Genomic DNA, 24,011 nt, shown 5'->3' with positions numbered 1-24,011 from the left:
GCAAGACCATTACAAACACCAATCTTTGTGGCTCACTATTATAATATGAAGGTTTCCATGAGGCCCAGTTGCTTGGGTTTCGTCCAGTTTCTGGGCATGCCATCAATTTTGGGGGCCCTAGTTGACCCATTTTTCTCAGCTTGCATTTAAAAACGAAACCTAGAAACAGAGACGGGGAGCAAACTATGCAGGCTGTACCCTGTCCAATTGTTGAGACAGAAATGAGGCTGTTCCCTCCTTCCTTTGCTCTGCTGCACAGGGGAATTCTGATTGACAAGCTTGCTAAATCTCTGCTTGACAAGCTTTGCCAATGCCCGAGAAGAAATTCTGAGCCAATCCTGGCATGAGCAAAAGAATATGGTCAAAAGATACTTCCCCTGGTTTCCCCACCCCCTGGGTCTCTTGGCCAATGCATCCATTAATGTGCTTGGTTTGCAAAAAACCTTGCATAATGTACAAATTAGGGTTCCTAGAGTTGGGGGAAAGGAACACAGCAACCCAAAATAATATGTGTACACATGGTGGCATGCCACCACATAAAACATGTGGCCATGTAGGACTCTATCTCTGGGGGAGCAAACCCACAGAACTGCTATGCGTATGTCTGAGTACTGCGCCCCTGTGGCAGGGGTGGCCACTGCTGGTGGGAAAGGCCCTCCTGCCTGGCTCCACCCACAAAGCTGAAGTATTAACACATCCCTGGAAAACTATTCCAATGTGGTGGTGTGAGTTCGCGCACATGTGCACGCATACATGTAGGAAGCTAAAATATTATGGGAAAGGTAGAATGGAATAGCACATTTTTAATAGCTATTTTCCCTGAAATGATTACAACTAGGGGCGGGTAATCATGCCTGGATTTGACCCCAAACTGCTAGCATTTTTGTGAGCATCCCTGTAAGGCCGTCAAAAATGCAATGGGAATGTGAGAGTTTTTGATGGGATGTTAGGGTTGCCTACTCTGGATTTAAAAATTCCTGAAGATTTTGGGGGTGGATCCTGGGGAGGGCAGGGTTTGGGGAGGGGAGGGGCCTCAGTAAGGTATAATGCCCTAGAACCCACCCTCCAAAGCAGCATTTTTCTCCGGGGAACTGGTCTCTGTCATCTGAAGATGAGTTGTAATTCCAGGAGACCTCCAGGCTCCGCTTGAGGCTGGCAACCCAAAGACATGCATACGCACAATGACCCCATCTCCCTTCTCTGTCCATTTCTCCCTTCCCCAAGCCATACAGTTTAAATATAGGATAAACCTTGCTTGGAGTCAACCTCTCCCCCATTAATTGCCCTTCCCCATCTTCCACAGCAGGTTTTTCTGTGGAATTGACGGGCATTGAAGTTTTCATGGCCTCCCAAATAGGTAGGGTTGCCAGGTCCCTCTTCGCCACCAGCGGGAGGTTTTTGGGGTGGAGCCAGAGGAGGGCGGGGTTTGGGGAGGGGAGGGACTCAATGCTATAGAGTCCAATTGCCAAAGCGGCCATTTTCCCCAGGGGAACTGATCTCTATTGGATGGAGATCAGTTGTAACAGCAGGAGATCTCCAGCCACCACCTGGAGGTTGGCTAATCTCCTGTTCAAGAATAAATATCTCAACACGCAGCCACTTAAGTGGCTGCGTGTTGAGATATTTATTCTTGAACAGGAGATTAGCCAGCATTTATATACAACACGCACTTACTTAATAGTTTTCAACATGACCACCTAGAGGTTGGCAACCCTAAATAGGAAAGGCCAAGAAAACTACAGTTCCCATCAACCCCAGCAAAATCTATAGATACCAGTTGACTGCTTATGATCGGGTTGCCAGGCCCCTCTTCGCCACCGGTGGGAGGTTTTTAGGGCGGAGCCAGAGGAGGGCGGGCTTTGGGGAGGGGCTTCAATGCCATAGAGTCCAATGGCCAAAGCAGCCATTTTCTCCAGGGGAACTGATCTGTATCGGCTGAAGATCAGTTGTAATAGCTGGAGATCTTCAGCTAGTACCTGGAGGCTGGCAACCCTATTATGAGACGATGAACACCTTCAACTCTCCCACTGCAAATATGCTAAAAAAAAAACCCAACCCTGCTCCTTTAAAATAGTGAACGGCTCGGCAACCTGAGACTATGGGCTGCTTGACTCGGCAGGAAATGGGCCTTGTTCAATTTACGGCACTGGTTCCCAACCTTTTTTTGACCAGGGACCACTAGGACTTTTTTGTTCGGTGCAGGGACCCCAAGGTTCAAAATAAAAATTCCCAAGGTTCAAAATAAAAATTCCGGGAATTTGAAAATAAACTTTAATCATAACTGTTAGTTAAACATTAAACTTAGAATAATATTTGAATGTATATTTTTATAATAGAGAACTTTTAATTGAAAATATTAATTTATTATGGGTTTATAACTTTGTTTCGCGGACCTTAATTTCGTTCTCACGGACCCCTGGGGGTCCACGGACCCCCGGTTGGAAACCTGTGATTTACGGGAAGGTTGTTTGCGAGGAGGGAGGCCTTATCTCTAATTCAAGCCAGACAGGGGAACACCCGGCCAAGGCCTCCCCTAATCTCCCCATCAGTCCACGAAGGGTGTGGCAGACGCAGGCTCCGCCCAGCCCCCCCACTTTGTTGCAGAAGCTCCGCCTCCAAACAGATACAGGTCTCTCCCACACATTCCCCATAAGCACTCAGGCTATTTGGACAAAGGATGTACAAACTATTAGATATTTATTTGTAAGCATAGATATTTTTAAAAACAACAACAACAACAACAACAACAGCATCGGATGTGGGTGGCCGTCACTTGCCTCCACTTACAGCAACCATTTGGAAACCGAGGATATTTTTTTGCAGTGAGTTGCTTGTAATCCATTGTCAATAGTCTCCTCTGACGGTCGGTGGGGACTGTCACTTGCACGCATAAGGAAATCTCTAAAGGTTTCTCTCCTCAGCAGATAGAATAGGCTAGATTGCTCTTTTAGATAAGCCTCTCAAGTCTGGTCTATACCGCACATTTTCATGATTTTCCAGGCAAAGGATCTTGGGAACAGAAGTTTTGCAAGAATGCAGAGAATTCTGACTTACATTTTTCTCTCCCTTCAAGGAGCTCAGGGTAGGCTATGTGGTCCTCCCCTCTTCTATTATAATCTTCACAACAACCCAACGAGGTACGTTAGAGGGTGAGTGACTGGTCCAAGGTTACCCCATGAGATTTATGTCTGAGTAAAGATTTGACTCCAAGTCCCCCAGTACTTGAGCTCTGTTACTTCTTATATCTATTTATTTAATTAATTTGTGCCCCCTTTCTTCCCAATGGGGATCCAAAGTGGCTTGCATCGTTCTCCTCCCCTCCATTTTATCCTCACAACAATCCTGTGAGGGAAGTTAGGCAGAGAGAGTGTGACTGGTCCAAGCTCACCCAGCGAGCTTCCAAAGCATATAGGGATTCGAACCCAGGTCAGTACTCTTCACCACTGCAATACACAGGCTTTCTACATGAGATCTCTATAGTAGTGATTCTGGTTCAGGAAAATTTGGGATTTTCCAAACTTTGGAAAAAAGAGAGGCGGTTTTAAAAATTGGATTTCCACCCAAATATGAATTTAGGAGACATTCAGTACTGCCTAACAGGTGTCTGCAACATGCTTTTCAATTATTAAAAAAGAAACCTTGTATTTTTTACAGCTATAAATGGATTCTCTCCTAAGACCCTGGACCTAAACCTGGCTGTGAGAAGGACCTAGAGATCTCCAAGGTTCTCCCCCACACCCATCCACCTTGGACTTTTCCACATTCTCATTTTCCTCCCTTGTAAATTCCTGTTTGGGGGGTCGGGTCTGTTCTGCTCATGTTTTGCTCCCTCTAGTGGTCGATTTGCTATCACACCGGTTTATGTCCTGTATATCTTCCTGCAGATTTAAACTGCAGGTCTTTATGCCAGATAGAAACCGGTGTGATAGCAAATTGACCACTAGAGGGAGCAAAACATGAGCAGAACAGACCCGACCCCCCCCCCCCCGAAGAAAACGGAACTTACAACCAAGGAAAATGAGAAGGTGGAAAAACCTCTTGTTGTGGAAGATCTAATTTGTTCAATTGTCGCTGGCCTCCTGGTGGAAGGAAAATCAGTAGAGTAGTTGTGTCTCCAGAAGCAAAGTGACAAATTTGATGGCCGGAGGCTGCTTGAAATGACCTTCATGTGACAAAATAAGAACCAGGTGTGGGGGCGATGACTCAGTGGCAGACGATTTGCAGGAAGTCCGTCCCAGATTTAAGTTCCAGATAAAGAAAGATCAAGCGGCAGTGACAGGAAAGGCTTGAGACCCTGGAGAGCTCGATCAGTCAGAGTATTCAACACTGTCCTTTAATCTGATTTAGGATGAGGCAATGTCATGTGACTATCGTCATGTGACTCTTGCTACACAGATCAGCTATCCTTCTATGAAGCTTCCCCGTACAGACCCATCAGTCTCCAGGCAAAGCCTTTCCTAGTACTTGCTGAGAGCCTTTTGAGAGATGCTGGGAATTGAACACGGGACCTTCTACATGCAATGGAGATGTTCTTCTACTTCAGAGCAAAGCTGGGTTAAGAAAGATTGGAGAAAAGCCGGGGAAACCCCTCAAAGGTGCATGAATGCACCACGATGCTGTGAGGAAGCAGGAAAAAAGGAGGGGTTGTGACTTTGGTCGTTTATGCATGGGTACTTTCACTCATGTTCAACCCCCACCCCCCACCCCCGTCTGTCTCGGTTGTTCCTTGGAGTTATGCATGAGTTTTCCCTCCATTAGAGATGACCTCACTGCCAGCTCTCACAAATCCTGGACCTTCCTGTTCTTCCATTAACTCAATTCTTCCCTCTCCTCTGAGCTCAGCCTGGGTGAAATCCCCATGCGTAAGGCAAAGTGCAGGACACGCAAGCTTAGTTTCGCTCACAGCCAATTACAAAGCAGCATGTCCAGAGGCAGAGATTCAAATACTTCCTGCTTCCTCGGAGCTCTTTCAGAGCAGAAGAAAGACTTTTTAAAACCGAGGCGTGGATTCCCCCCATTCTTTTCAGATTGCTCCGTTTTGTTTTATGTTCTTAAAATTCTTTTTTTCCCCTGGCAACTGGGTTTGGGGAGGAGAGAACGTTTCTCTCACTACAGCCAATTATGAAGCAGCACCAAGTCCTTTGAGGAAAGGTGAAGGAGCTGGGTATGTTTAGCCTGAAGAGGAGAAGACTGAGAGGGGATATGATAACCATGTTCAAGTACTTGAGAGGCTGTCATATTGAGGATGGTGCCGAGTTGTTTTCTGTTGCCCAAGAAGGTCGGACCAGAACCAACGGGTTGAAATTAAATCAAAAGTTTCCGTCTAGACATTAGCAAGGACTTTCTAACAGTTAGAGCGTTTCCTCAGTGGAACAGGCTTCCTCGGGAGGTGGAAAGCTCGCCTTCCCTGGAGGTTTTTAAGAAGAGGTTAGATGGCCATCTGTCAGCAATGCTGATTCTATGACCTTAAGCAGATGATGAGAGGGAGGGCATCTTGGCCATCTTCTCGTCACTGGGGATGTGGAGGGGGGAGGTAGTGGTGAATTCCCTGCATTGTGCAGGGGGTTGGACTTGATGACCCTGGTGGTCCCTTCCTACTCTATGATTCTATGATTTCAAGGGGTGGGGATTCAAATACTTCCTGATTTGAGCTTGGAGACTGCTGGTGCATAGACTCCCAACAGGAAAGTGTGGGTCCAGCGAGCAATGAACCTTAGGTAAAACTCCCAGGCATAAACAACCTTTGACATCAGATATAAGCACAATTATTTGTATGCATTTATGGTATCCAGAACCAGAGTATTGGTCAGAGACACAGGTGCTCTTGGGGGACCCTGTGCACGCATTCTAACCGCATTCATACCTTCATGGAGCTAGTTCGATTTCTTTTAAGTGATATTTATCCCCAGGTTACTGCACGGGTTGCTAGCTTCCTGGGATTTATATTAAAGTTTTAACTTTTAATGTTGTAAGGAAGTTCTTTGTCAAAAGTTTATAAATCTCCTTTAACCTTATTATGTATCTATTTTTATGCCAAATAAAGGTGTGATTTGATTTGATTTGATTTGACCTTCATGGCACCCTGGACTTTGCCCAGTGCATTTCAAAATGTTCTGAACTCGGCTCCTTCTTCTAAACCTGCTTTCCTTTCTGCCCCAGCTATGGGTTCCAGAGGGGTGCACATGGAGATTCATACATAGATTACCTGCATGTGCGCCGCTGCTGCTGACTGTGGAGATCAATGAATTCAGGCTGAGATAAGACAAAATTGGTCTCTTTAAAATTGTGCATATCAACACAACAAAAACAGAAGCTCATACTCGGCTCCTTTCCTCCAAGATCAGGATGGAATGGTAGGTAGGTTGCCAACAGGTAGATCCATAAGGGGATGAGGAGAACAGACCTTTGTCCTATGGCTGTCATCTCCACAAACTTCACGAGGATCAAAACAATGGACCAACAACCTATCCAGTTGTCAGCTGCTTGGGGGTAGAAGGGTCCTATCTTTTCCTGGAACTTAGCATTTCCATTTTCATCTTGGGTTCCTCTGATAGAGGTGAGGGGTGAGAACCGGCAAGCAAATTATCATACTGCCCAGCATCCTCTCAAGTCACACACACCCCCATTAGCTTTTGACTACTTGGGATATTTATGTGAAGGAGGGAGGGGAGGGCAATGAAGAGGTGTAACATCTATGTTAGAGCAACATTGTGTTGCAAGCTAGTACTAAATGTACAATCGCACAATGCAGACATGGGCTAAGGAATATGTACAGCAGGATTTGGAGAGCTGAACTCCCACTTGGGTGGGAAAGTCTTTCTTTTTCAAGCACTGCGGTCAGTCTATCGACGTCAATTCAAACCGGTTTATTAGCATGGATTGTGCCACTTTTTGTGTAACCAAAGTCAGCCAAATTTTGGACAAACGGGGTGGGAAGGGGGACAAGCGAATCATGGGGATGATCTGGTTATGTTTCCAGCCTCTGCTCCCAAGTGCTTGGAAGTTCTTTGGGCACTAAGGCACTTCAACTTCAGAGCAAATCCATGAGAGGGTTGTGAGTCTGTTCTTTGGTTCTTTCGAGCACATTCGTTCAGGTTCACTCGCCATATCTCTTTCTTCTTGGCGAATTTATAGGTCCTCTATGCTTCAAGGAAATACCTTCTTTTCTTTTCTTTTCTTTTTTAGTTTGACGAAGTGGAAAATGCCACCTCCTTACCAATGGAGGTCCACAGAAGTTATGAACACTTGTCGACACTCACTCTGTCTTCCAACAGGGGTAGCAAGGAAACAAAGAGACTGCACGGCGGAATTTGGCACTTCTGGTGTGAGAATCACTGAGTTCTGGGTTGCTCAGCAACCTGGAATTGATGCTGGTGTGTGGGCCAGGAGAAGATCCTGACTGGGGCACCCTAGAGAAAGAGGCAGGATTCCCCATGCCGCATGACCCTGCTTGTCAGTTCACGGTGGGCACCTGGTTCTGATGGAGGCTGAACTCTTTGGCTTTAAGGCGTAGGCTGGCAATGCTGTTGGCCATGTTCACCCCTTGGGTAGGCGTGGTGGCATTGCTGGAACTGTAGGAAGGCACTGTGCTGCTGGAAAAGGTGGCCAGCACATAGAGAGAGGCAAAAAAGAAAAAGAAAACCATGGGAGAAGAGTTGTTAGTCTCTGAGATGGCTGTAGTTTAAGTTGCCATTATACTGATAAAACACTGCAAAACAAAACAAAACAAAAATCTGGTGTGATGATACATATGATTGCATCAAGATTCCTTTGGTGTGGGATTTTATTGATGCTCATGTGTAACTGTGTGCATTGATAAAAGGCCACAGAAAGCATTCTTGATGCAGTTGGTGATATGATTGCATCAAGATTTCTCTGTAACTTTAACAATGCACATGTAGATATTGGTCTTTTCCACATTCTCATATTCCTCACATCTAACTTCCTGCTTCTTGGGTTTTTTTCTCAGTTCCGCATGTGTTTTGCTCCCTCTAGTGGTCAATTTGACAACAAGCAGCTTTAAATAGAGCATTAAAAACTTCCGTTTAAATCTGCAGGGAGATATGCTTCGTTTAAATCTGTGATGTCGAGTTGAGTACTAGAGGGACCAAAACATGTGGAGAACTGAACCTCCCCCGAAGAAAAAGGAAGTCAGATGCGAAGAACATGGGAATGCGAAAAAACCCATTGGCAAGGTAGAAGGGTGGGGAGAGATATAACTGAACAGCAGAGATGGAGGCCAACTGGGTATGCTCCAAGTCAAGAATCTGTTTAGAAATTTCTAAAAGCAGAAAAAACAAGGAGAGGAACTCAGCGCTGGGTCAATAAAAGAGCAGAAGATTAATTTGAAAAGGACACTTTATATCTTTTGCACTAATCTAATCCTTTAGCCTAATTCCCGGTAACTGACAAAACTATGGGTATTTACACTGGTAAATTCCATTCCCTTTGAAGTGAAGCATACTCCATTTTAGGACTGGTACTTCCTTTGCCATACCAGAAGGGAATAATCTTTGGGGAAGAATTGAGGAAGCACTTCTTTTTCCTGAAATATGATTTTATTCGTTTGAAAACTATCATGATTCTCACTTACTAGTTTTATAAGCCCCTTTGGGAAGCTGCCTTTTGTAAAGCCCAGGATTGCGTGGAAATGTTCCTGTGCTCAGCGGATCCCACCATCTAGGAATCGGAGAAGAATCAAATTTGTTTGAACTTACCTGTATGGGGATGTGGTAGACCAGGAGAGATAGTCTGGGCTCAGGGTGGTGGGTCGGGGGGCCATGGGCTGCTCAATGGCGGCATCTTGGCTGTAAGATTTGAGGAGAGAGGCCGACCTGTTGGCCAGCATGGCTCTCTCGTTACGGCGGAATTTGGCTCTTCGGTTTTGAAACCAGACCTGTCGGAGAGAAGGAAAACCAGCTTAACCCGTCAATCAACCACAGCTAGGGTTGCCAATCTCGAGGTACCAGCTAGAGAGCTCCTGCTATTACTACTGCTCTCCAGCCAATAGAGATCACCTGGAGAAAATGGCCACTTTAACAATTGGACTGTATGGCATTGAAGTCCCTCTCCTCCCCAAACAGTTGGGAATAGATAGTGAGTTTCGTTTCTGTCAGAGAGTAAAGAGTTAATCTGTTTGTATTGATTGTTTATACAGATGCAGGATAACGATGTAATGCAATGTGTCAATAGCGAATTGGTCAGCAAATCGCCATTGAGAACATGTCTTAAGTCACGTAGGACAATTGTGTTTTATTGCCCTATCTCTTTGTTAAGAGAGGAAAAGTTTAGGAGCAGTTACCTGAGTTACGTTTGGATTTCACAGAGGCAAGATGCAGCATCCTGCTCTTATGGGCAGAGATGTGAGCAGAAGGCCAAAGCCTTTGATACCTGCTAGGATTTCTAGCAAGTTTATAGGAAACTAGATATGTAGAAAGGATTTATTGTTTTTGAATCCCAGTTAACCTCTTTCCTTTAGAAAAGTAAAGATTTTGTTATTCTTGAAACAAGGAAAGACTCTGTTTATTTGTATGCTGTATCTGACTCTGACCTAACCATAATGACACGATCCATTGAGCAGAACCTCAACACAAACCCCACCCTGCTTAGGCTCCACCCCAAAAACCTCCCGCTGGTGGCGAAGAGGGACCTGGCAACCCTACCCACAGCAAAGGTGGGAGGAACCAAAAATACAAACCGTATTCTGTTTCCATGTTATTTCACATTCCTGCTTTACAGTCAGTGGGAACTTTGTGAGAGTCTTTACAGTAGGGTTGTCAGGTCCCTCTTCACCACTGGCGGGAGGTTTTTGGGGCGGAGCCTGTGGAGGGTGGGGTTTGGAGAGGGGAGGGACTTCAATGCCATAGAGTCCAATTGCCAAGGCAGCCATTTTCTCCAGGTGAACTGATCTCTATTGGCTGGAGATCAGTTGTAATAGCAGAAGATCTCCAGCTGGTACCTGGAGGTTGGCAAACCTACTTTACAGAAATTTATGGTGACAAATGTTCAGGCTGAACAAGGAACAGATACAAGCACACAGGCCGTCTTATTCACAGCAATTCCCCAATTGCTTGTCTTTCCTTGTAACCCCTTTACGCACCAGCTCCAAATTGTTTTTCCTCTCCTTCTTCAGTGATTTGCCCCCCGAGAAAATGGCCACTTTGACCATTGGACTCTATGGCATCGAAGTCCCTCCCCTCCCCAAACACTGCCGTCCTCAGGCTCCGCCCCCCAAACCTCCCACCGGTAGCAAAGAGGGACCTGTTAACCCTACCTACCTCTCCACCCCATGACCAGAAATTCTATTTTTTAAAATATTTCTGTTCGCAGGGACAGAGCTTATGCATGCACACTTTGTATGCACTATGCTCCCAAAGTTGCAATCATGTGCAGATGGGGAGTGTAATGTCGAATGCGCAGAGAGAAGAGTAGTATCTCTCCCATTGCTAGGGTTGCCAGCTATGGGTTGGGAAATACCTGGAGACTTTGGGGGCGGAGACTGAGGAGGGCGGGATTTGGGGAAGGGAGGGACTTCAGTGCCATAGAGTTCAATTGCCAAAGTGGTCATTTTCTCCAGGTGAACTGATTTCTGTCAGCTGGAGATCAGTTGTAACAGCAGGAGATCTCCAGCTAGTACCTGGAGGTTGGCAACCCTACCCATTGCAAGTGGTGGGCAGCACACAGCCAAGGGCTGGGCCTTCTGGTCAAGAGAGAGAAATAAAAGGTGCCTTATACTGAATCAGACCCTTGGTCCAGCAAGGTCAGTATTCTCTATTCTGACCAGCAGCGGCTCTCCAGGGTCTCAGGTAGAGGTCTTTCAAATCACCTATGGTCAATACTGTGATCTCCAATGGTCCATGTTTCCAAGTCCTCATTATAGCATTTGGCTAAGTAGTTGCAGTCAGTTACTATAAGACCTACTTGCCTTGTCTTTAACTGGAGATGCCGGGGATTGAACCTAGGACCTTCTGCATGCCAAACAGATGCTCTACCCCTGAGCCACAGCCCTTCCCCTCAGTTAAAATTCCCTAAGCGTTTTGCCCAAGAGGCTTCTTCAGGGTAATCTGTTAGTATTGCAGTGGTTTTGCAAAGAAGAGCATAAAATCACCAATCTTATACTCTTCTTTGAAAAATCACCGCAAGACTGTCGCCCTATCAAAGCATCAGAGAGAGCACCATAAAGTCTCCTCCAATCGCTCGGCCATCTTAGTTTTGAGGCAACACACTCTAGCGATAGGACTTGGTCGGCATGTTATAATAACATCCTCTCTTGCTATTCCATCGCAAATGATTTACAGGGTACTCCTATCCCAGGTTTTGCCTTTAGGGACTGGGTATTTAGATGTGATGAGGCATCTGACAGCCAGATAATCTCCCAGTCTAGATTCTCTCCCTGGTTCAAGTTCCTTAAAAGGAACCATGAAAGAGCCTCTTATCTATCCAATATTTCTGCATACAAACCTATAGTTGCTCTCACATCAATCAGATTTCAGACCATGCCAACGGGAGTGTTGGCTGGGTGCCACGCCCAAATCCCGATGACTTCCGCTTATGCATCTGCGGATCCTCTGAAACTGAGGACTTACCTGATTATGTATCGTACTGCCCTTTATACCGTGAAGCCAGATCTAAATTCCGTGCTTTATTTTTTATCTAATATCAGTTGTTTTAATGATCAGGAGAAGCTTTCTTTTCTCCTGTCTGATAATGAACCCATTGTTTCTTACACATTGGCCATTTATGCATGGGAGGTTTTGCCTTGGATTTGCCGCTCTGTAGAGGCACATTTCCCCCATCTGTCAGCTCTAGTCCCGTGATAATCCCATAAACAGACATCAGCAGACAGGTAGTCTAAAAAGAGTTGATTTATTGGAAAATCCACAGGTTAACAGAAGCTAAGAGTCAAATGGCACTAGTGAAAACTATGGGAACAGTACAGGGCATATATGGAAGAGCAAAGGGCAAATCGGGGTGGATCTGGATACCATGGCAACTCCCCTCCCAGGAGCTGTCGGGGTGCTAGGAGTCTTCCCACGGGGAGTAGTCTAAACACACTGTTTACAGGATACAGAACTGGCCAAGGCCAACACCTGGAGAAACCACAACATTCCTTCTCAGACCATGTCTGACACCATCCGAATTCTCAAAACTCTGCATGGGGGCTTATTTTTGAGTTCTGAGAACTTGGATGGGGAAAATGTGCATCTACAGAGCAGCAAATCCAAGGCAAAACCTCCCATGCATAAATGGCCAGTGTCTCTTTTTGCCTTAGCGGCAAGGAAAACTCGAGCCAGTATTGTACTTAAATCAGATAACTAAATGTAATTTAATAGCAGTGTATATTTGTACTTGCTTTTATTTGTAGAAGCTGTTCTGATTTATGTTTACTTGATTGTAAGGGCCTTTAGCTATATACAATAAATCTGTACCTTACCGTATAAATTATGCACTGCAAGACCAGGCCTTTTGGGCGCAACGCGTAGGGAATGTTAATGGAGTAATAAGAAACATTTTAACCTTATTTTGCACCATTGACCTTGCCCTTGTTTTTTATCTTCTTCTGGTCAACACAGCATGGCCGTCTTCTCCCTGTTCCTTAACCTCCATCTTATGCCACCGACCTCCGAGGCCCTCAACAGAAAGATTCACGGGTGGGCCCCCCACAGCTCCAGCCCGGCTCTGACACTCATTGGAGTACCACACTGTGACGGACATAGGGCTGTCAGCTCTAGATTGGGAAATACCTGGAGATGTTTGGGGTGGAGCCAGAGGAGGGTGGAGTTTGGGGAGGGGAGGGACTTCAGTAGGGTATAATGCCACAGAGTCCACCTTCCGAAGTGGCCATTTTCTCCAGGCAGACTGATCTCTGTCACCTGGAGATCATTTCACAAAATGAAGCCCTTTATAAGGAGGGGGGGGGGGAGAAACCTTAGCATCATTTAAAAACCCATTTTTATGTAACACATGTCTGCTCAGAAAGAACTCTGGTTGGAAGACAAAAATCAGAAAGCATTTGAGTCCCTGCCCCTTGAAACACTTCTTTGTAATTGGCTGTAGTGCTTTCTGTGAGAAAAACATCACCCCCCACCCAGCTCCCCTGTCCCGTGCTTTGCCTTATGCATGGAGATTAGGACAATTTCACACCCAGGCTGATCTCAGGGGAGATCAAAGAATTGGATTATAACAGACCTGGACATTGCGAGGGCTGGCAGCGAGATCATCACTCATGCATAACTCCAAGGAACAACAGAGTCAGTCCGGGGGCGAACGTGTGTCAAAGTTCCCATGCATAAAGGACCTTAGAACGAAGACTGTTGAGGGAAAACAACAGGGTGTGGGCACGCTGGTGGCTTCCCTGCCCCACTCTTCTCACCTGCACTCGGGCCTCACTGAGGCTTACTCTCCGCGCCAGCTCCTCCCGCACGAAGGCGTCTGGGTAGTGCGTCCTCTCGAACACCCTCTCCAGGGCCTGGAGCTGGCTGCTGTTGAAGGTTGTACGGTTCCTTCGCTGCTTCTTCTTCCGTTTGGCGGAGCTGCGGGTCGGGGTCAAGCTCTCTCCTGTGGGAAGGGGGCAAAAGAGTCCATGAGAGATTGGCACATGGTGCCTCACACCATGAAGAGCCAGCTGACTAGTGCCTGCTCAAGACATATGGCTGCCTGAGGCCATGCTCTCTAGCACCACTGCCTCTTCCTCTTCCTCCTCTTCATCGCCACTTCTGCTCCGCTCTACTAATTGTCCTTTCCCTCTCTCCTCAACCTCGCTTTAAAAACAATGTGGCCACGCATTACTTAAAGCAGGGGTCCCCAACATGATGCCCATGGGTGCCATATAGGGTTGCCAACCTCCAGGTACTAGCTGCCACCACAGCACAAAGTTCTGCACTGTGTTACTGAAGTTAAGCTGTGGCAGTCATTTTGTGGCTGGCTCCACCTCCTGCAGCGGCCATTTTGTGGCAGCCACTGTCACCGGCAACTACATATGAACAGGATTTTGATATGAAAACATGTCCCATTAGGCTTCATAAGGAAAGAAATGTGTTAAAAAGATGTTGTGTTATTTTATTGCAAAGTATATAGTGTACCATTAACTGTATAAGCTCAAGGCTTACTTGCTATGCTGCAGAATCCAAACCCAGATTCTGCTGATATAGTCAGTGTTCTTATCTGCATACGGCTGTCACAGCTGAAGGTCACCCAACCCCTTTCTGACTATATATTACTCTTCCTACACACTTGACACTGAGATGTCACAGCTGAAGGTCACAGCTAAAGGTATGCTCATCTGGTTAAGCAAAACATACTGCAAATTATCCAGCTTGACTAGGAATGATAGACAAGGTCATATCTTCTGACTACTGCAGATGGCAGTCAATTTCATAGTACTGCTTATGAATAAGAACTACTGACTAAGTTACAGCTCAACCCAACCCCTTTCTGACTATATATTACTCTTCCTACACACTTGACACTGAGAGACACTGTCCTTCAGTGTTACTCCTCTGAAGATGCCTGCCACAGCTGCTGGCGAAACGTCAGGAAAGAAAATACCAAGACCACGGTTACACAGCCTGGATAACCCACAAGAACCAATTACTGCTGTTTGTTTACAAAATGCTTTATCCAAAGGATACTGGAACCATAGGTGACTGGAAATACATAAGCTCCTAGCTTAATTCCAGCACATCTCCAAGATAAAGGCTCTGAAAAGATATAAATAGAGACCTTTCTCTGACCACAGGTTAGAGAAGTTCCTGATGGTCTAAACCTATTGACCTATGGACTTCCTCCATCTACCAAAGATGTAAAACCTTGGCAGCCTAATTCTTGTGTGAATTAGGAACCTGATTCTTGCGTGAATTAGGAACAATCATTTATACCGTCTCTAAGTCTGGAGAACTCTCAAAGAGCAAGATATTATACCACACAGTCTGTCTTTTTGAGACTGATGGTCTGGAATAACTGTCTATACAATGCTTCATCCTAAACATGTGATGAAAGCACTTAATCTAAGGATTATAAGGGTATGGATCTTACCATATTTGAGTATGGTGTCACTGAGAACATATAGAAGCCATTGGCTAAATATAAGCCCTCACAAGATCTATCTTATGTATAGACTTCCCAGTTCTGACAGACAAGATGTAAATGCAGCTTCTTTAAGAAGCCCACTACCAGAGCATATTCCAGGGGTTTCTCTACACAAGGAGGAAGCACTGAATATACTCTGCAGTCAGTTCTAAGACTAAGGTCTCACACAGAACTGTCTGACATACACATGCATACATACACATGCATGACAGCCAACAATGGCTAACACATAGAATTACTCCAATTGGAATACATATAATTGGAATACATGGATGGAGATCCATGGAGCCTTAAGCTCTTAAACTGAACTATACTCAGTACTCTCTAAGATTGGCACTGCCAGAGAGACTGTAGAATAGAGTTTATACTCTACATATAATGTTAAGCTTTTCACATAGCTTCAAATACTGATTAATTACATTATAGCCAAAGCCTTAAAGATGGCTCTTAGCTATACAGCAATGCTTTCAGCAATGCATACACAAAGATGGCTTTCACATAGCCTTTTCTAATCTTAACATGGGCTTCAGACCCATAAGCCTTAAACATATAGAGACTCTATGGTCTCATGCCTTCAGTCAAAAACAGACTGCTGGGAGAGCTACAGAATCAGCTCTAACATGAAAACCATGGAACCAAAGAGACCTCTCCTACTTTTACAACTACTAAAGGCATTGAAATAACAGAATAATACTTAGAGAATACCTGAAGGAAATCTAACTATTCTAAGTGAACTTTTAGAAACCTTACAGAAGCTCTGCAATGACCATGACTGGGTAAAGTATGTCTTATATTTGAATAATTTGAATTAGGATACTTATTCAATGCACTAACCATTATTTTAAAAGATTTCTGTAAACTGTATTATTTCCTGAATGAAATATATACTTGGGAAACTCTCATATAGAGTCATAGAGATTGTTGATGAGACACATTTTTACCAAGTTGGACTTGGTCGAAGCTTACTACAGAGTTAGGATTCGAGAGGGGGATGAGCCCCTAACAGCCTTTTCAAGTTGCTTTGGGATGTTTGAATTTTTGGTGATGCCCTTCGGATTGAAAGGGGCTCCGGGGGTCTTCATGCAACTCATTAATGAGATCCTACATGACTTGCTGTTCAAGGGGGTGGTGGTTTATCTTGATGACATTTTAATTTACTCCAAAACCTTAGATGAACATATTGCTTTGGTTAAGGAGGTGTTGCAACGTCTCAGAGAGAATCAACTCTATGCCAAGGTGTCCAAGTGCGAGTTCCATCAGAAACAATTGACTTTCCTTGGCTACGTAATCTCGCACCACGGGCTAACCATGGACCCGGAAAAGGTGCTGGCAGTAACAAACTAGGAACCACCCTCAACTCGTAAGCAAGTTCAAAGATTTCTCGGGTTCGCAAATTTTTACTGGGGGTTCCTTCCCGACTTTGCCCAGATTGCGCTGCCCATCACGGACCTCCTCAAAACAAAGGGGAAGGGAAGTGCAGTTGTCTTACCTACTGCCTGAGTAAATTGGACCCCCCCCCCAGTGTCAAACTGCTCTTGACACACTTAAACAACTGTTTACCTCCGAACCGGTTCTGCAACAGCCTGATTGTGAACAGATGTTTATAGTCCAAGTGGATGCTTCTGAGGTGGCGATGGGGGGTGCATTGCTACAGCGGGGGGGAAGACGGTCAACTGCATCTGTGTGCTTACTTCTCTAAGAAGTTTGCCCAATCTCAACTCAATTGGCCAATCTGGGAAAAAGAGGCCGCAGCGGTTAAGCATGCCCTCACAGTGTGGAGACAGTTTTTAGAAGGATCTAAAGTACCCTTTGAAGTTTGGAGTGACCACAAAAACCTGGAGGCTTTAACGGGGGCTCACAAGCTGTCCGCAAAACAAGTGCGATGGGCGGACTTCTTTTCCCAACTAGAGCTCACACCTGGCAACCATACCTTCTGTAAATGAACTAGACCACTTGCTAAAGCAAAATAGATGGATGCCATGGATTGGGGTTGCAGTTTTCGCTCTGGCCTTTTATGCAGGGACGTTTCCCCGCGGTCCCCTCCACCAACTGCTTCGGGGCTTCCTTTTGATTATGCATGCCTTTCCCGCCCCTCAGAGGTCGCCTCGCTCTCCCCGTGTGTTTTGCCTACATTTTTAGATGCTGTTTTAGCCAGAATCTGGAAAACATGGGCAAAATGCATGGGGAGAGCGAGGTGACCTCTAAGGGGCAGAAAAGGCATGGATAATCAAAACGAAGCCCAAAGCAGTTGGTGGGGGTGACTGCGGGGAAATGTCCCTGCATAAAAGGCCACAGGCTTCTCAGCTAATGGAACAAAACTTTTGAATTGAATGGGGTGCTCTTTGGGTGCCATCCAGATGCACACTGCCGCTTTCCCACCCTCGCATTCCAGAAGGTTACGGTGTAGGAAGATGATGACAATGACAGACCCCTGTCCCAAGAAGCTTACAATTCGAAATTCGACAGAAGGAAAATGTGGGAGGAGAAGATGGAGGCCCAGGTGCGTGGGTGGGAGTAAGTGATCATTCATTTATGCAGACTTAGGGGGAGAGGGCTAAGGGTTTATGCCAAAGGACTGTCCGTGCGTGCACATTTTAGTTTAATTCTCCACTGAAATACTACCCTGCACATTTTCTGCTAGGCAAACATCTGGCTTTCATTTGTTCCCTAATGGCGGGGGGGGGGGAGTTATTTTGGAATGGTTTTGAAATTTGGAATACTTTTATGACACCCCTTTGATTTGTTCCCTGGATTCCTCTGCTGTATGTCAAATTTTAGCGGCTCTGATGTGGGGAACTCTTGCCTGCCTGGAGAATTGCTCACTAATAAGGCCCTCACAATGCTGTCAGGAAATGTTACCAGGACGGGCACGGAACCTGCAAAAACGATAGGAACGAGGGCGCCATCCCCGGCTTTCAAGAGATCGTTGGCGTTTCCCGTTTGCTGCCTCTCACACACGATGGAGCCCTGCACTGCAGAAAAGTATAGAGTTTGTAAAAAATCATGGAATGGAGTATCAGGTGCACAAATTTGGCTTCTGGGCTATGTCATTTTCCAGTTTTGTTTTATTTAAAGAAAGGACTGAGTTACTAAACTTTATGGGTGCAAAAAGGATGGTGTTGATTTAAAATTTATGAAGTACTTTTCTAAAAGCAAGGAAACCCAATTCCTCCTCTTAGAAGAGAGATGAAGAAGGTCGGACCAGAACCAACGGGTTGAAATTAAATCAAAAGAGTTTCCATCTAGACATTAGGAAGAATTTTCAGACAGAGTGGTTCCTCAGTGGAACAGGCTTCCTCAGGAAATGGTAAGCTCTCCTTCCCTGGAGACTAGATGGCCATCTGTCAGCAATGCTGATTCTATGACCTTAGGCAGTTCATGAGAGGGAAGGCATCTTAGACATCTTCTGGGCATGGAGCAGGGGTTGCTGGGTGTGTGTGTGTGGGGAGGTAGTTGTGAATTTCCTGCATTGTGCAGAGGGTTGGACTAGATGACCCTGGTGGTCCCTTCCAACTCTATGAGTCTATGAAGGCGAATTGAAAAGAGATGTGTGCCATGGCACAAGTGGCTATTGGCTAGCTCCCATGCTGCATCCTAAAGTATGGCATGATTCCATATGTTCCTTCCATGTTCCTTCCCTAACACGGAGAGGAGGACCCATGGCTAACAGCTAGAGAAGATTCAGTGGTGGGAAGAGCCATCATGTCACAGCTGATTTACGGTGACCCTGTAGGGTTTTCAAGGTGAGAGACAAACAGAGGTGGTTTGCTACTGCCTGCCTCTGTGTAGCAACCCTGGACTTACTCAGTGGTCTCCCATCCAAGTACTAACCAGGGCTGAACCTGCTTAGCTTCCGAGATCAGGCTATTCTGTGCCCTCCAAGTCAGAGTGGAGATCTACATGTTTAAAATAAAGTGATTTCTTGCCTGTAGAAAGCTAGCATTGCAGGGAATAGTGAATTTTCTCCCCAATGCATTCTACATAGAGAGCTTCCTAAACATGAAGAACCATACAATCATGTGATTTCTTCCCCACATTCTGAAATGGTGCACATGATCCTTCTGAACATATAGACTGGCTTTAGTCCTTACTCCACCCAGATATTGTGTATGCTGCCCAAGATTTTACAACCTCTTTCCACCAAGTTCCCTATCTTGTATTCAAAGCATCCATCTAGTTCCCTCCCATTATTTTTTCACAAGGCAAAGATTTTATTCGTATATTGGACCCACAGGAGGAAAATATACTTAAACTGAATTTTCCAGAATTCTCACAGAAGTTCAAATGCTTTCCTAGGAATAAGACTTGCTCATTATGGAAAGGGAAAAAATAGAATGGCACCATATTTCTCTCAGTTTTCATGATTTGTTCAGGGAAGGATGAAGTTATGAAATTAAATACCATTTCATGAGATGGTCTATTGAGAGAGAGTAGAGTTGCCAGGTCCCTCTTCACCATCGGTGGGAGGTTTTTGAGGCGGAGCCTAAGGAGGGCGGGGTTTGGAGAGGGGAGGGACTTCAATGCCATAGAGTACAATTGTCTCAGCGGCCATTTTCTCCAGGTGAACTGATCTCTATCGGCTGGAGATCAGTTGCAATAGCAGGAGATCTCCTGCTACCACCTGGCAGTTGGCAACCCTAAGAGAGAGAGAGATTATTGGTCTTGGAAGACCTGAGTTCAAATCTCTGTTTAACAGCTAAATGCATTGGGTGACATTCTCCTGGCCTACCTTGCAGGATCTTTTTTTTATTAAAAATTACAAATATACAATATTAAAAAACTTTGAATAAACGAAACTCGACCAGTACTTATACAACTAATAAAACCTATAAAACATATAACTTTCTAAATAAATACTCTCTTTATGAACCACCACCAACAGAATCTAAACTTTTAAGTGTGTTCTCCATCCTGGATATAGTGGGTTTCCATATTCTATCCAATTCTTCTATGTTTTTGTTATTTTGATAGTAAGTTAATTTAATCAGCACATAGATCTCTCTTACTTTGTGGAACCAAGTACTTAAGCTTGGAGAATTCGCTTCTTTCCAATATCTGGCAAAATTTATTCTTGCCAATGTTACCATATGTAGGCATACATCAAGGAGTTTCTTATTCATAGCTGGTAAAGAGTTTAACAGGATTATTTCTGGATTCATGGATATTTCTATTTCCAGACCTTTAGATATTATTTTTATCATATTTTCCCAATAAACTGTAGCTCTAGTACACTCCCACCACATATGGTAAAAATTTGCTTTATCCCTCTTACAAATCCAACATTTATTTGCATCTTCCTTTAAGTTCGACATTTTCTGTATACTGATAGGGGATAGATGCCACATATATACCATTTTATATAGATTCTCTCTGATCGATAAACTTATTGTGAAATTTAAACCTTTTGTGAATATAAATTCCCATTTGTCATCATCCATCACGTAACCAAGCTTCTTATTCCACTTCTCTTGATGTTTATTTATTGTTCTGTTTTTTTTTAATAAAATGGTGTAAATTTTATTCATAGATAGTTTACCTGAGACTACCAATTTTTCAAACTCGTTGAGGGATCGTAAATTTAACTTACCCTTTTTAACTAATGTGTTTATATAGTCATTAATTTGAAGGTATTTGAAGGGTGTCAATAGACTTTTATTTTCTTCTGTTAAATCAGAATAAGCAATTATTTGTCCTCCTTTTATCCAATGATTATATTTATCCTGATCATTTAGCTTATAGCTAAGCCAGTTTTGTGTTCCTATATTTTCTATTGACATGTCAGTTGTTACTGATGCTAATAAAGATCTTTCTGAGATTAAATGGGATGGATCATAAAATTAGTTTATATGCAGATGACATAGTAATTGGGTTAACTGAGGTAGAGAGCTCAAGTATGCCATTAATGGAAGAAATAAACAAATTCTCCTTAATATCAGGGTATAAACTAAATAAGGGAAAAACAGAGATTTTACAGCTTTTCTCAGATCTTAAAAGAAGAGGGAATAATAATTTTGAGAATTTTGAGGAAATGAAAATGGTAGAACAATTTAAAAACTTAGGTATATGGTTCAGTATAGATAAAACAAAAATTATAAAGCTAAATTGTGATCCGATTACCCTTGAAATCAAAAGACAAGTACATGCCTGGCAAAATCTAAAATTGTCATTATTAGGACGAGTTAACTTAATTAAAATGAAAGTACTACCTAAATTAAATTTTGTGTTTAAGAATCTTTTTGTTGAAATCCCAAGGAAAATAATCAATGAATGGCAACAAATTTGTAATAAATTTATTTGGCAAAAGAAAAGAGCAAGAATAAAATGCAACAATATGTGTCAAATAAAAGATAAAGGAGGATTCAGCTATCCAAATTTCGACTTGTATTATTTGGCCGCTAAAATAGAACAGACAAAGGCTTGGTTATATCCGGACGTTGATACACCATCTTTCAATTTAGAACAAGAATTTGTGCATATCCCATTGAATAATTGGATTTGGGTCTGAAAAAATATATAGGAAAAAGAATATAACAACGATAACACGGTTATCAACACTGTAATGAGTGCTTGGGATAGGATTAAAAATAAATTAATCTTGCAGGATCTTGGTGAAGCTCCCATGGAGTGGAGGACAAGTTTTTTTATATGAGAAAATGATGGTGGAATATTTTTGAACCAAAATCTCACTGACAGCTGCCTGTGATTTCAAAACTTGTTTATTTACATTTAAAACAACTTGTATCCTGCACATTTTCACTGTGGCAGGATTTATTTTTGCAACAGAATTTATGCAGCATACAGTTTAAAACAGGCTTGTCCAAACTGCGGCCTAACACAATGCTGCGGACTAACACAATGCTATGAATAACACAAAATCATAAACCATTATGAATCAGCTATCGTTAGTGTTAGTGTATTTTATGTGCGGCCCAAGTTAGTGTTAGTATATTTTATGTGGCGCCCAAGACAATTCTTCTTCTTCCAATGTGGCCCAGGGAAACCAAAAGACTGGACACCCCTGGTTTAAAACAATAAAATGGCTTAGCAAATGAGTCCCTAAATCCCCAAAGCAAAAAATATGCCAAATCTAAAAGCAGTTTTGAAACTGGAATGGTTAAAGAAATCAGGTATCATAATATCCCAGAATAAGATTGGAAGTAAAGGTCTACCACCATGTGTGTGTGTTCCATTAAGTCACAGCTGACTTATAGTGACCCTGTAGGATTTTCAAGGCACGAGATGTTCAGAGGTGGTTTTGCCACTGCCTGCCTCTGCATCAGGACCCTGGTATTCCTTGGAAGCTGCCCATCCTAATACTAACCAGGGCCAATCCTGGCTAGCCTGGGGCTATCCAGGTCAGGTATCTAGCACCATACCAACAATAAAAGCACATACTATTTGAACAATTATTTTGGTCACATTATGAGAAGGCAAGAGTCACTAGAAAAGACAGTCATACAAGAAAAAGTTGAGGGCAGCAGGAAAAGAGGAAGACCCAACAAGAGGTGGATTGACTCTATAAAGGAAGCCACAGCCCTCAATTTGCAAGACCTGAGCAAGGCTGTCAAAGATAGGACATTTTGGAGGACATTGATTCATAAGGTCACCATGAGTTGGAAGCGACTTGATGGCACTTAACACAAACACACATTTGAACAACAACAACAACGAAAAACCTACAACAACGCTGAAAACCAGTTAACAAAATACCAGGAAAATAAACACACTTCGACATGGTGCCAAAAATGTCAGGGTCAATGCCAAGTGAATGAGAGCATATTACAACTGAGGTGTCACATCCAAGAAAGTCCCTTGTTACTACTCACCTAACCTCTGATAGTAGGGGTAAAGGAAGCAGGACTTCCAAAGATGGCCTCAGCAGACAGGCAAGATCATAGCAGGCATCTTCCTGACTGTACCATTTATGAACACCTGTTAGGAGAGTACGTGGCTAGTTTGCTACAGCGCCACCAGAGTAGCTGGCCAGCATGTGCTACTGCAGCTTCTCGGTCAGGTGACAGCATGGGGTTTGGTAAGCCTCCACCCTCCCCTCTAAAGCCTACGGTTGTCAATCTCCAGGTAGTAGCTGGAGATTTCCTGCTATTATAACTGATCTCCAGCCGATAGAGCTCAGTTCCCCTGGAGAAAATGGCCACTTCGGCAATTGGACTCTATGGCATTGAAGTCCCTCCCCTCCCCAAACCCCACCCTCTTCAGGCTCTGCCCCAAAAGCCTCCAGGCATTTCCCAACCCAGAGCTGGCAACCCTACTAAAGCCTCAAGTTCTGGCCTGCTCCTGAGCAACATTGAATGAAGAAGACCATGCTGCTTTAAGACAGTCTATAGGCACATGCCTGCTTGCTTAGCTTCTGGAACTCCAGCTGTAGTTAGACTGGTTTATTGTCTTCTCCATAGTTCATAACTAGCTGCTGGTCTTATACCGATTCATCTGGCTTAGGGTTGCCTGCTCTGGGTTAGGAAATTCCTGGAGATTTGGGGGGTCGAGCCTGGGGAGGGCAGGGTTTGGAGAGAGCAGGGAACCTCAGCAGGTTATAATGCTGCAGAGAGCCAGCGTGGTGTGGTGGTTAAGAGCAATGGTTTGGAGCGGTGGACTCTAATCTGGAGAACCGGGTTTGATTCCTCCACATGAGTGGCGGACACTAAACTAGAGAACCAGGTTTGATTCTCCACTCCTCCTCATGAAGCTAGCTGGATGACCTTGGTGTCAGCTAAGGCTTCCTGGCTTTCGGCCTCTGCCCATCCCCCCCTTTATGTGTGGCCCAAGTTAGTGCCCATCTACACCTCAATGGAGACCTGCCCGGCTAATCATTACTGAGTCACCAGGGCCTGCGGAACAATGCCTGGGAGCCCTGGCAATCACCTAGCTATTTCACACATTGGTTTCATGTATGGTTTCTCCTGTGA

At 44.3% G+C, this 24,011-nt stretch overlaps 1 protein-coding gene across 1 annotated transcript; it reads right to left on the bottom strand.

Moving 5' to 3' along the window:
* Window positions 1-7,453: 7,453 nt before the first annotated feature.
* Window positions 7,454-21,229, bottom strand: PRRX2 (paired related homeobox 2). Its single transcript, XM_056860186.1, has 5 exons — window positions 21,205-21,229; window positions 17,891-18,059; window positions 13,373-13,604; window positions 8,718-8,896; window positions 7,454-7,592 (listed from the first exon to the last, which is right to left on the bottom strand). Exons 1-5 carry the CDS (start codon window positions 21,227-21,229, stop codon window positions 7,454-7,456), a joined length of 744 nt encoding a protein of 247 aa, XP_056716164.1.
* Window positions 21,230-24,011: the final 2,782 nt, after the last annotated feature.

Source organism: Euleptes europaea, chromosome 14 (assembly GCF_029931775.1).
Source record: "Euleptes europaea isolate rEulEur1 chromosome 14, rEulEur1.hap1, whole genome shotgun sequence".
Lineage (NCBI taxonomy): Eukaryota > Metazoa > Chordata > Lepidosauria > Squamata > Sphaerodactylidae > Euleptes > Euleptes europaea.
Note: the sequence above shows the minus strand (reverse complement) of the source record. Positions and strands in the feature narration are given on the sequence as shown.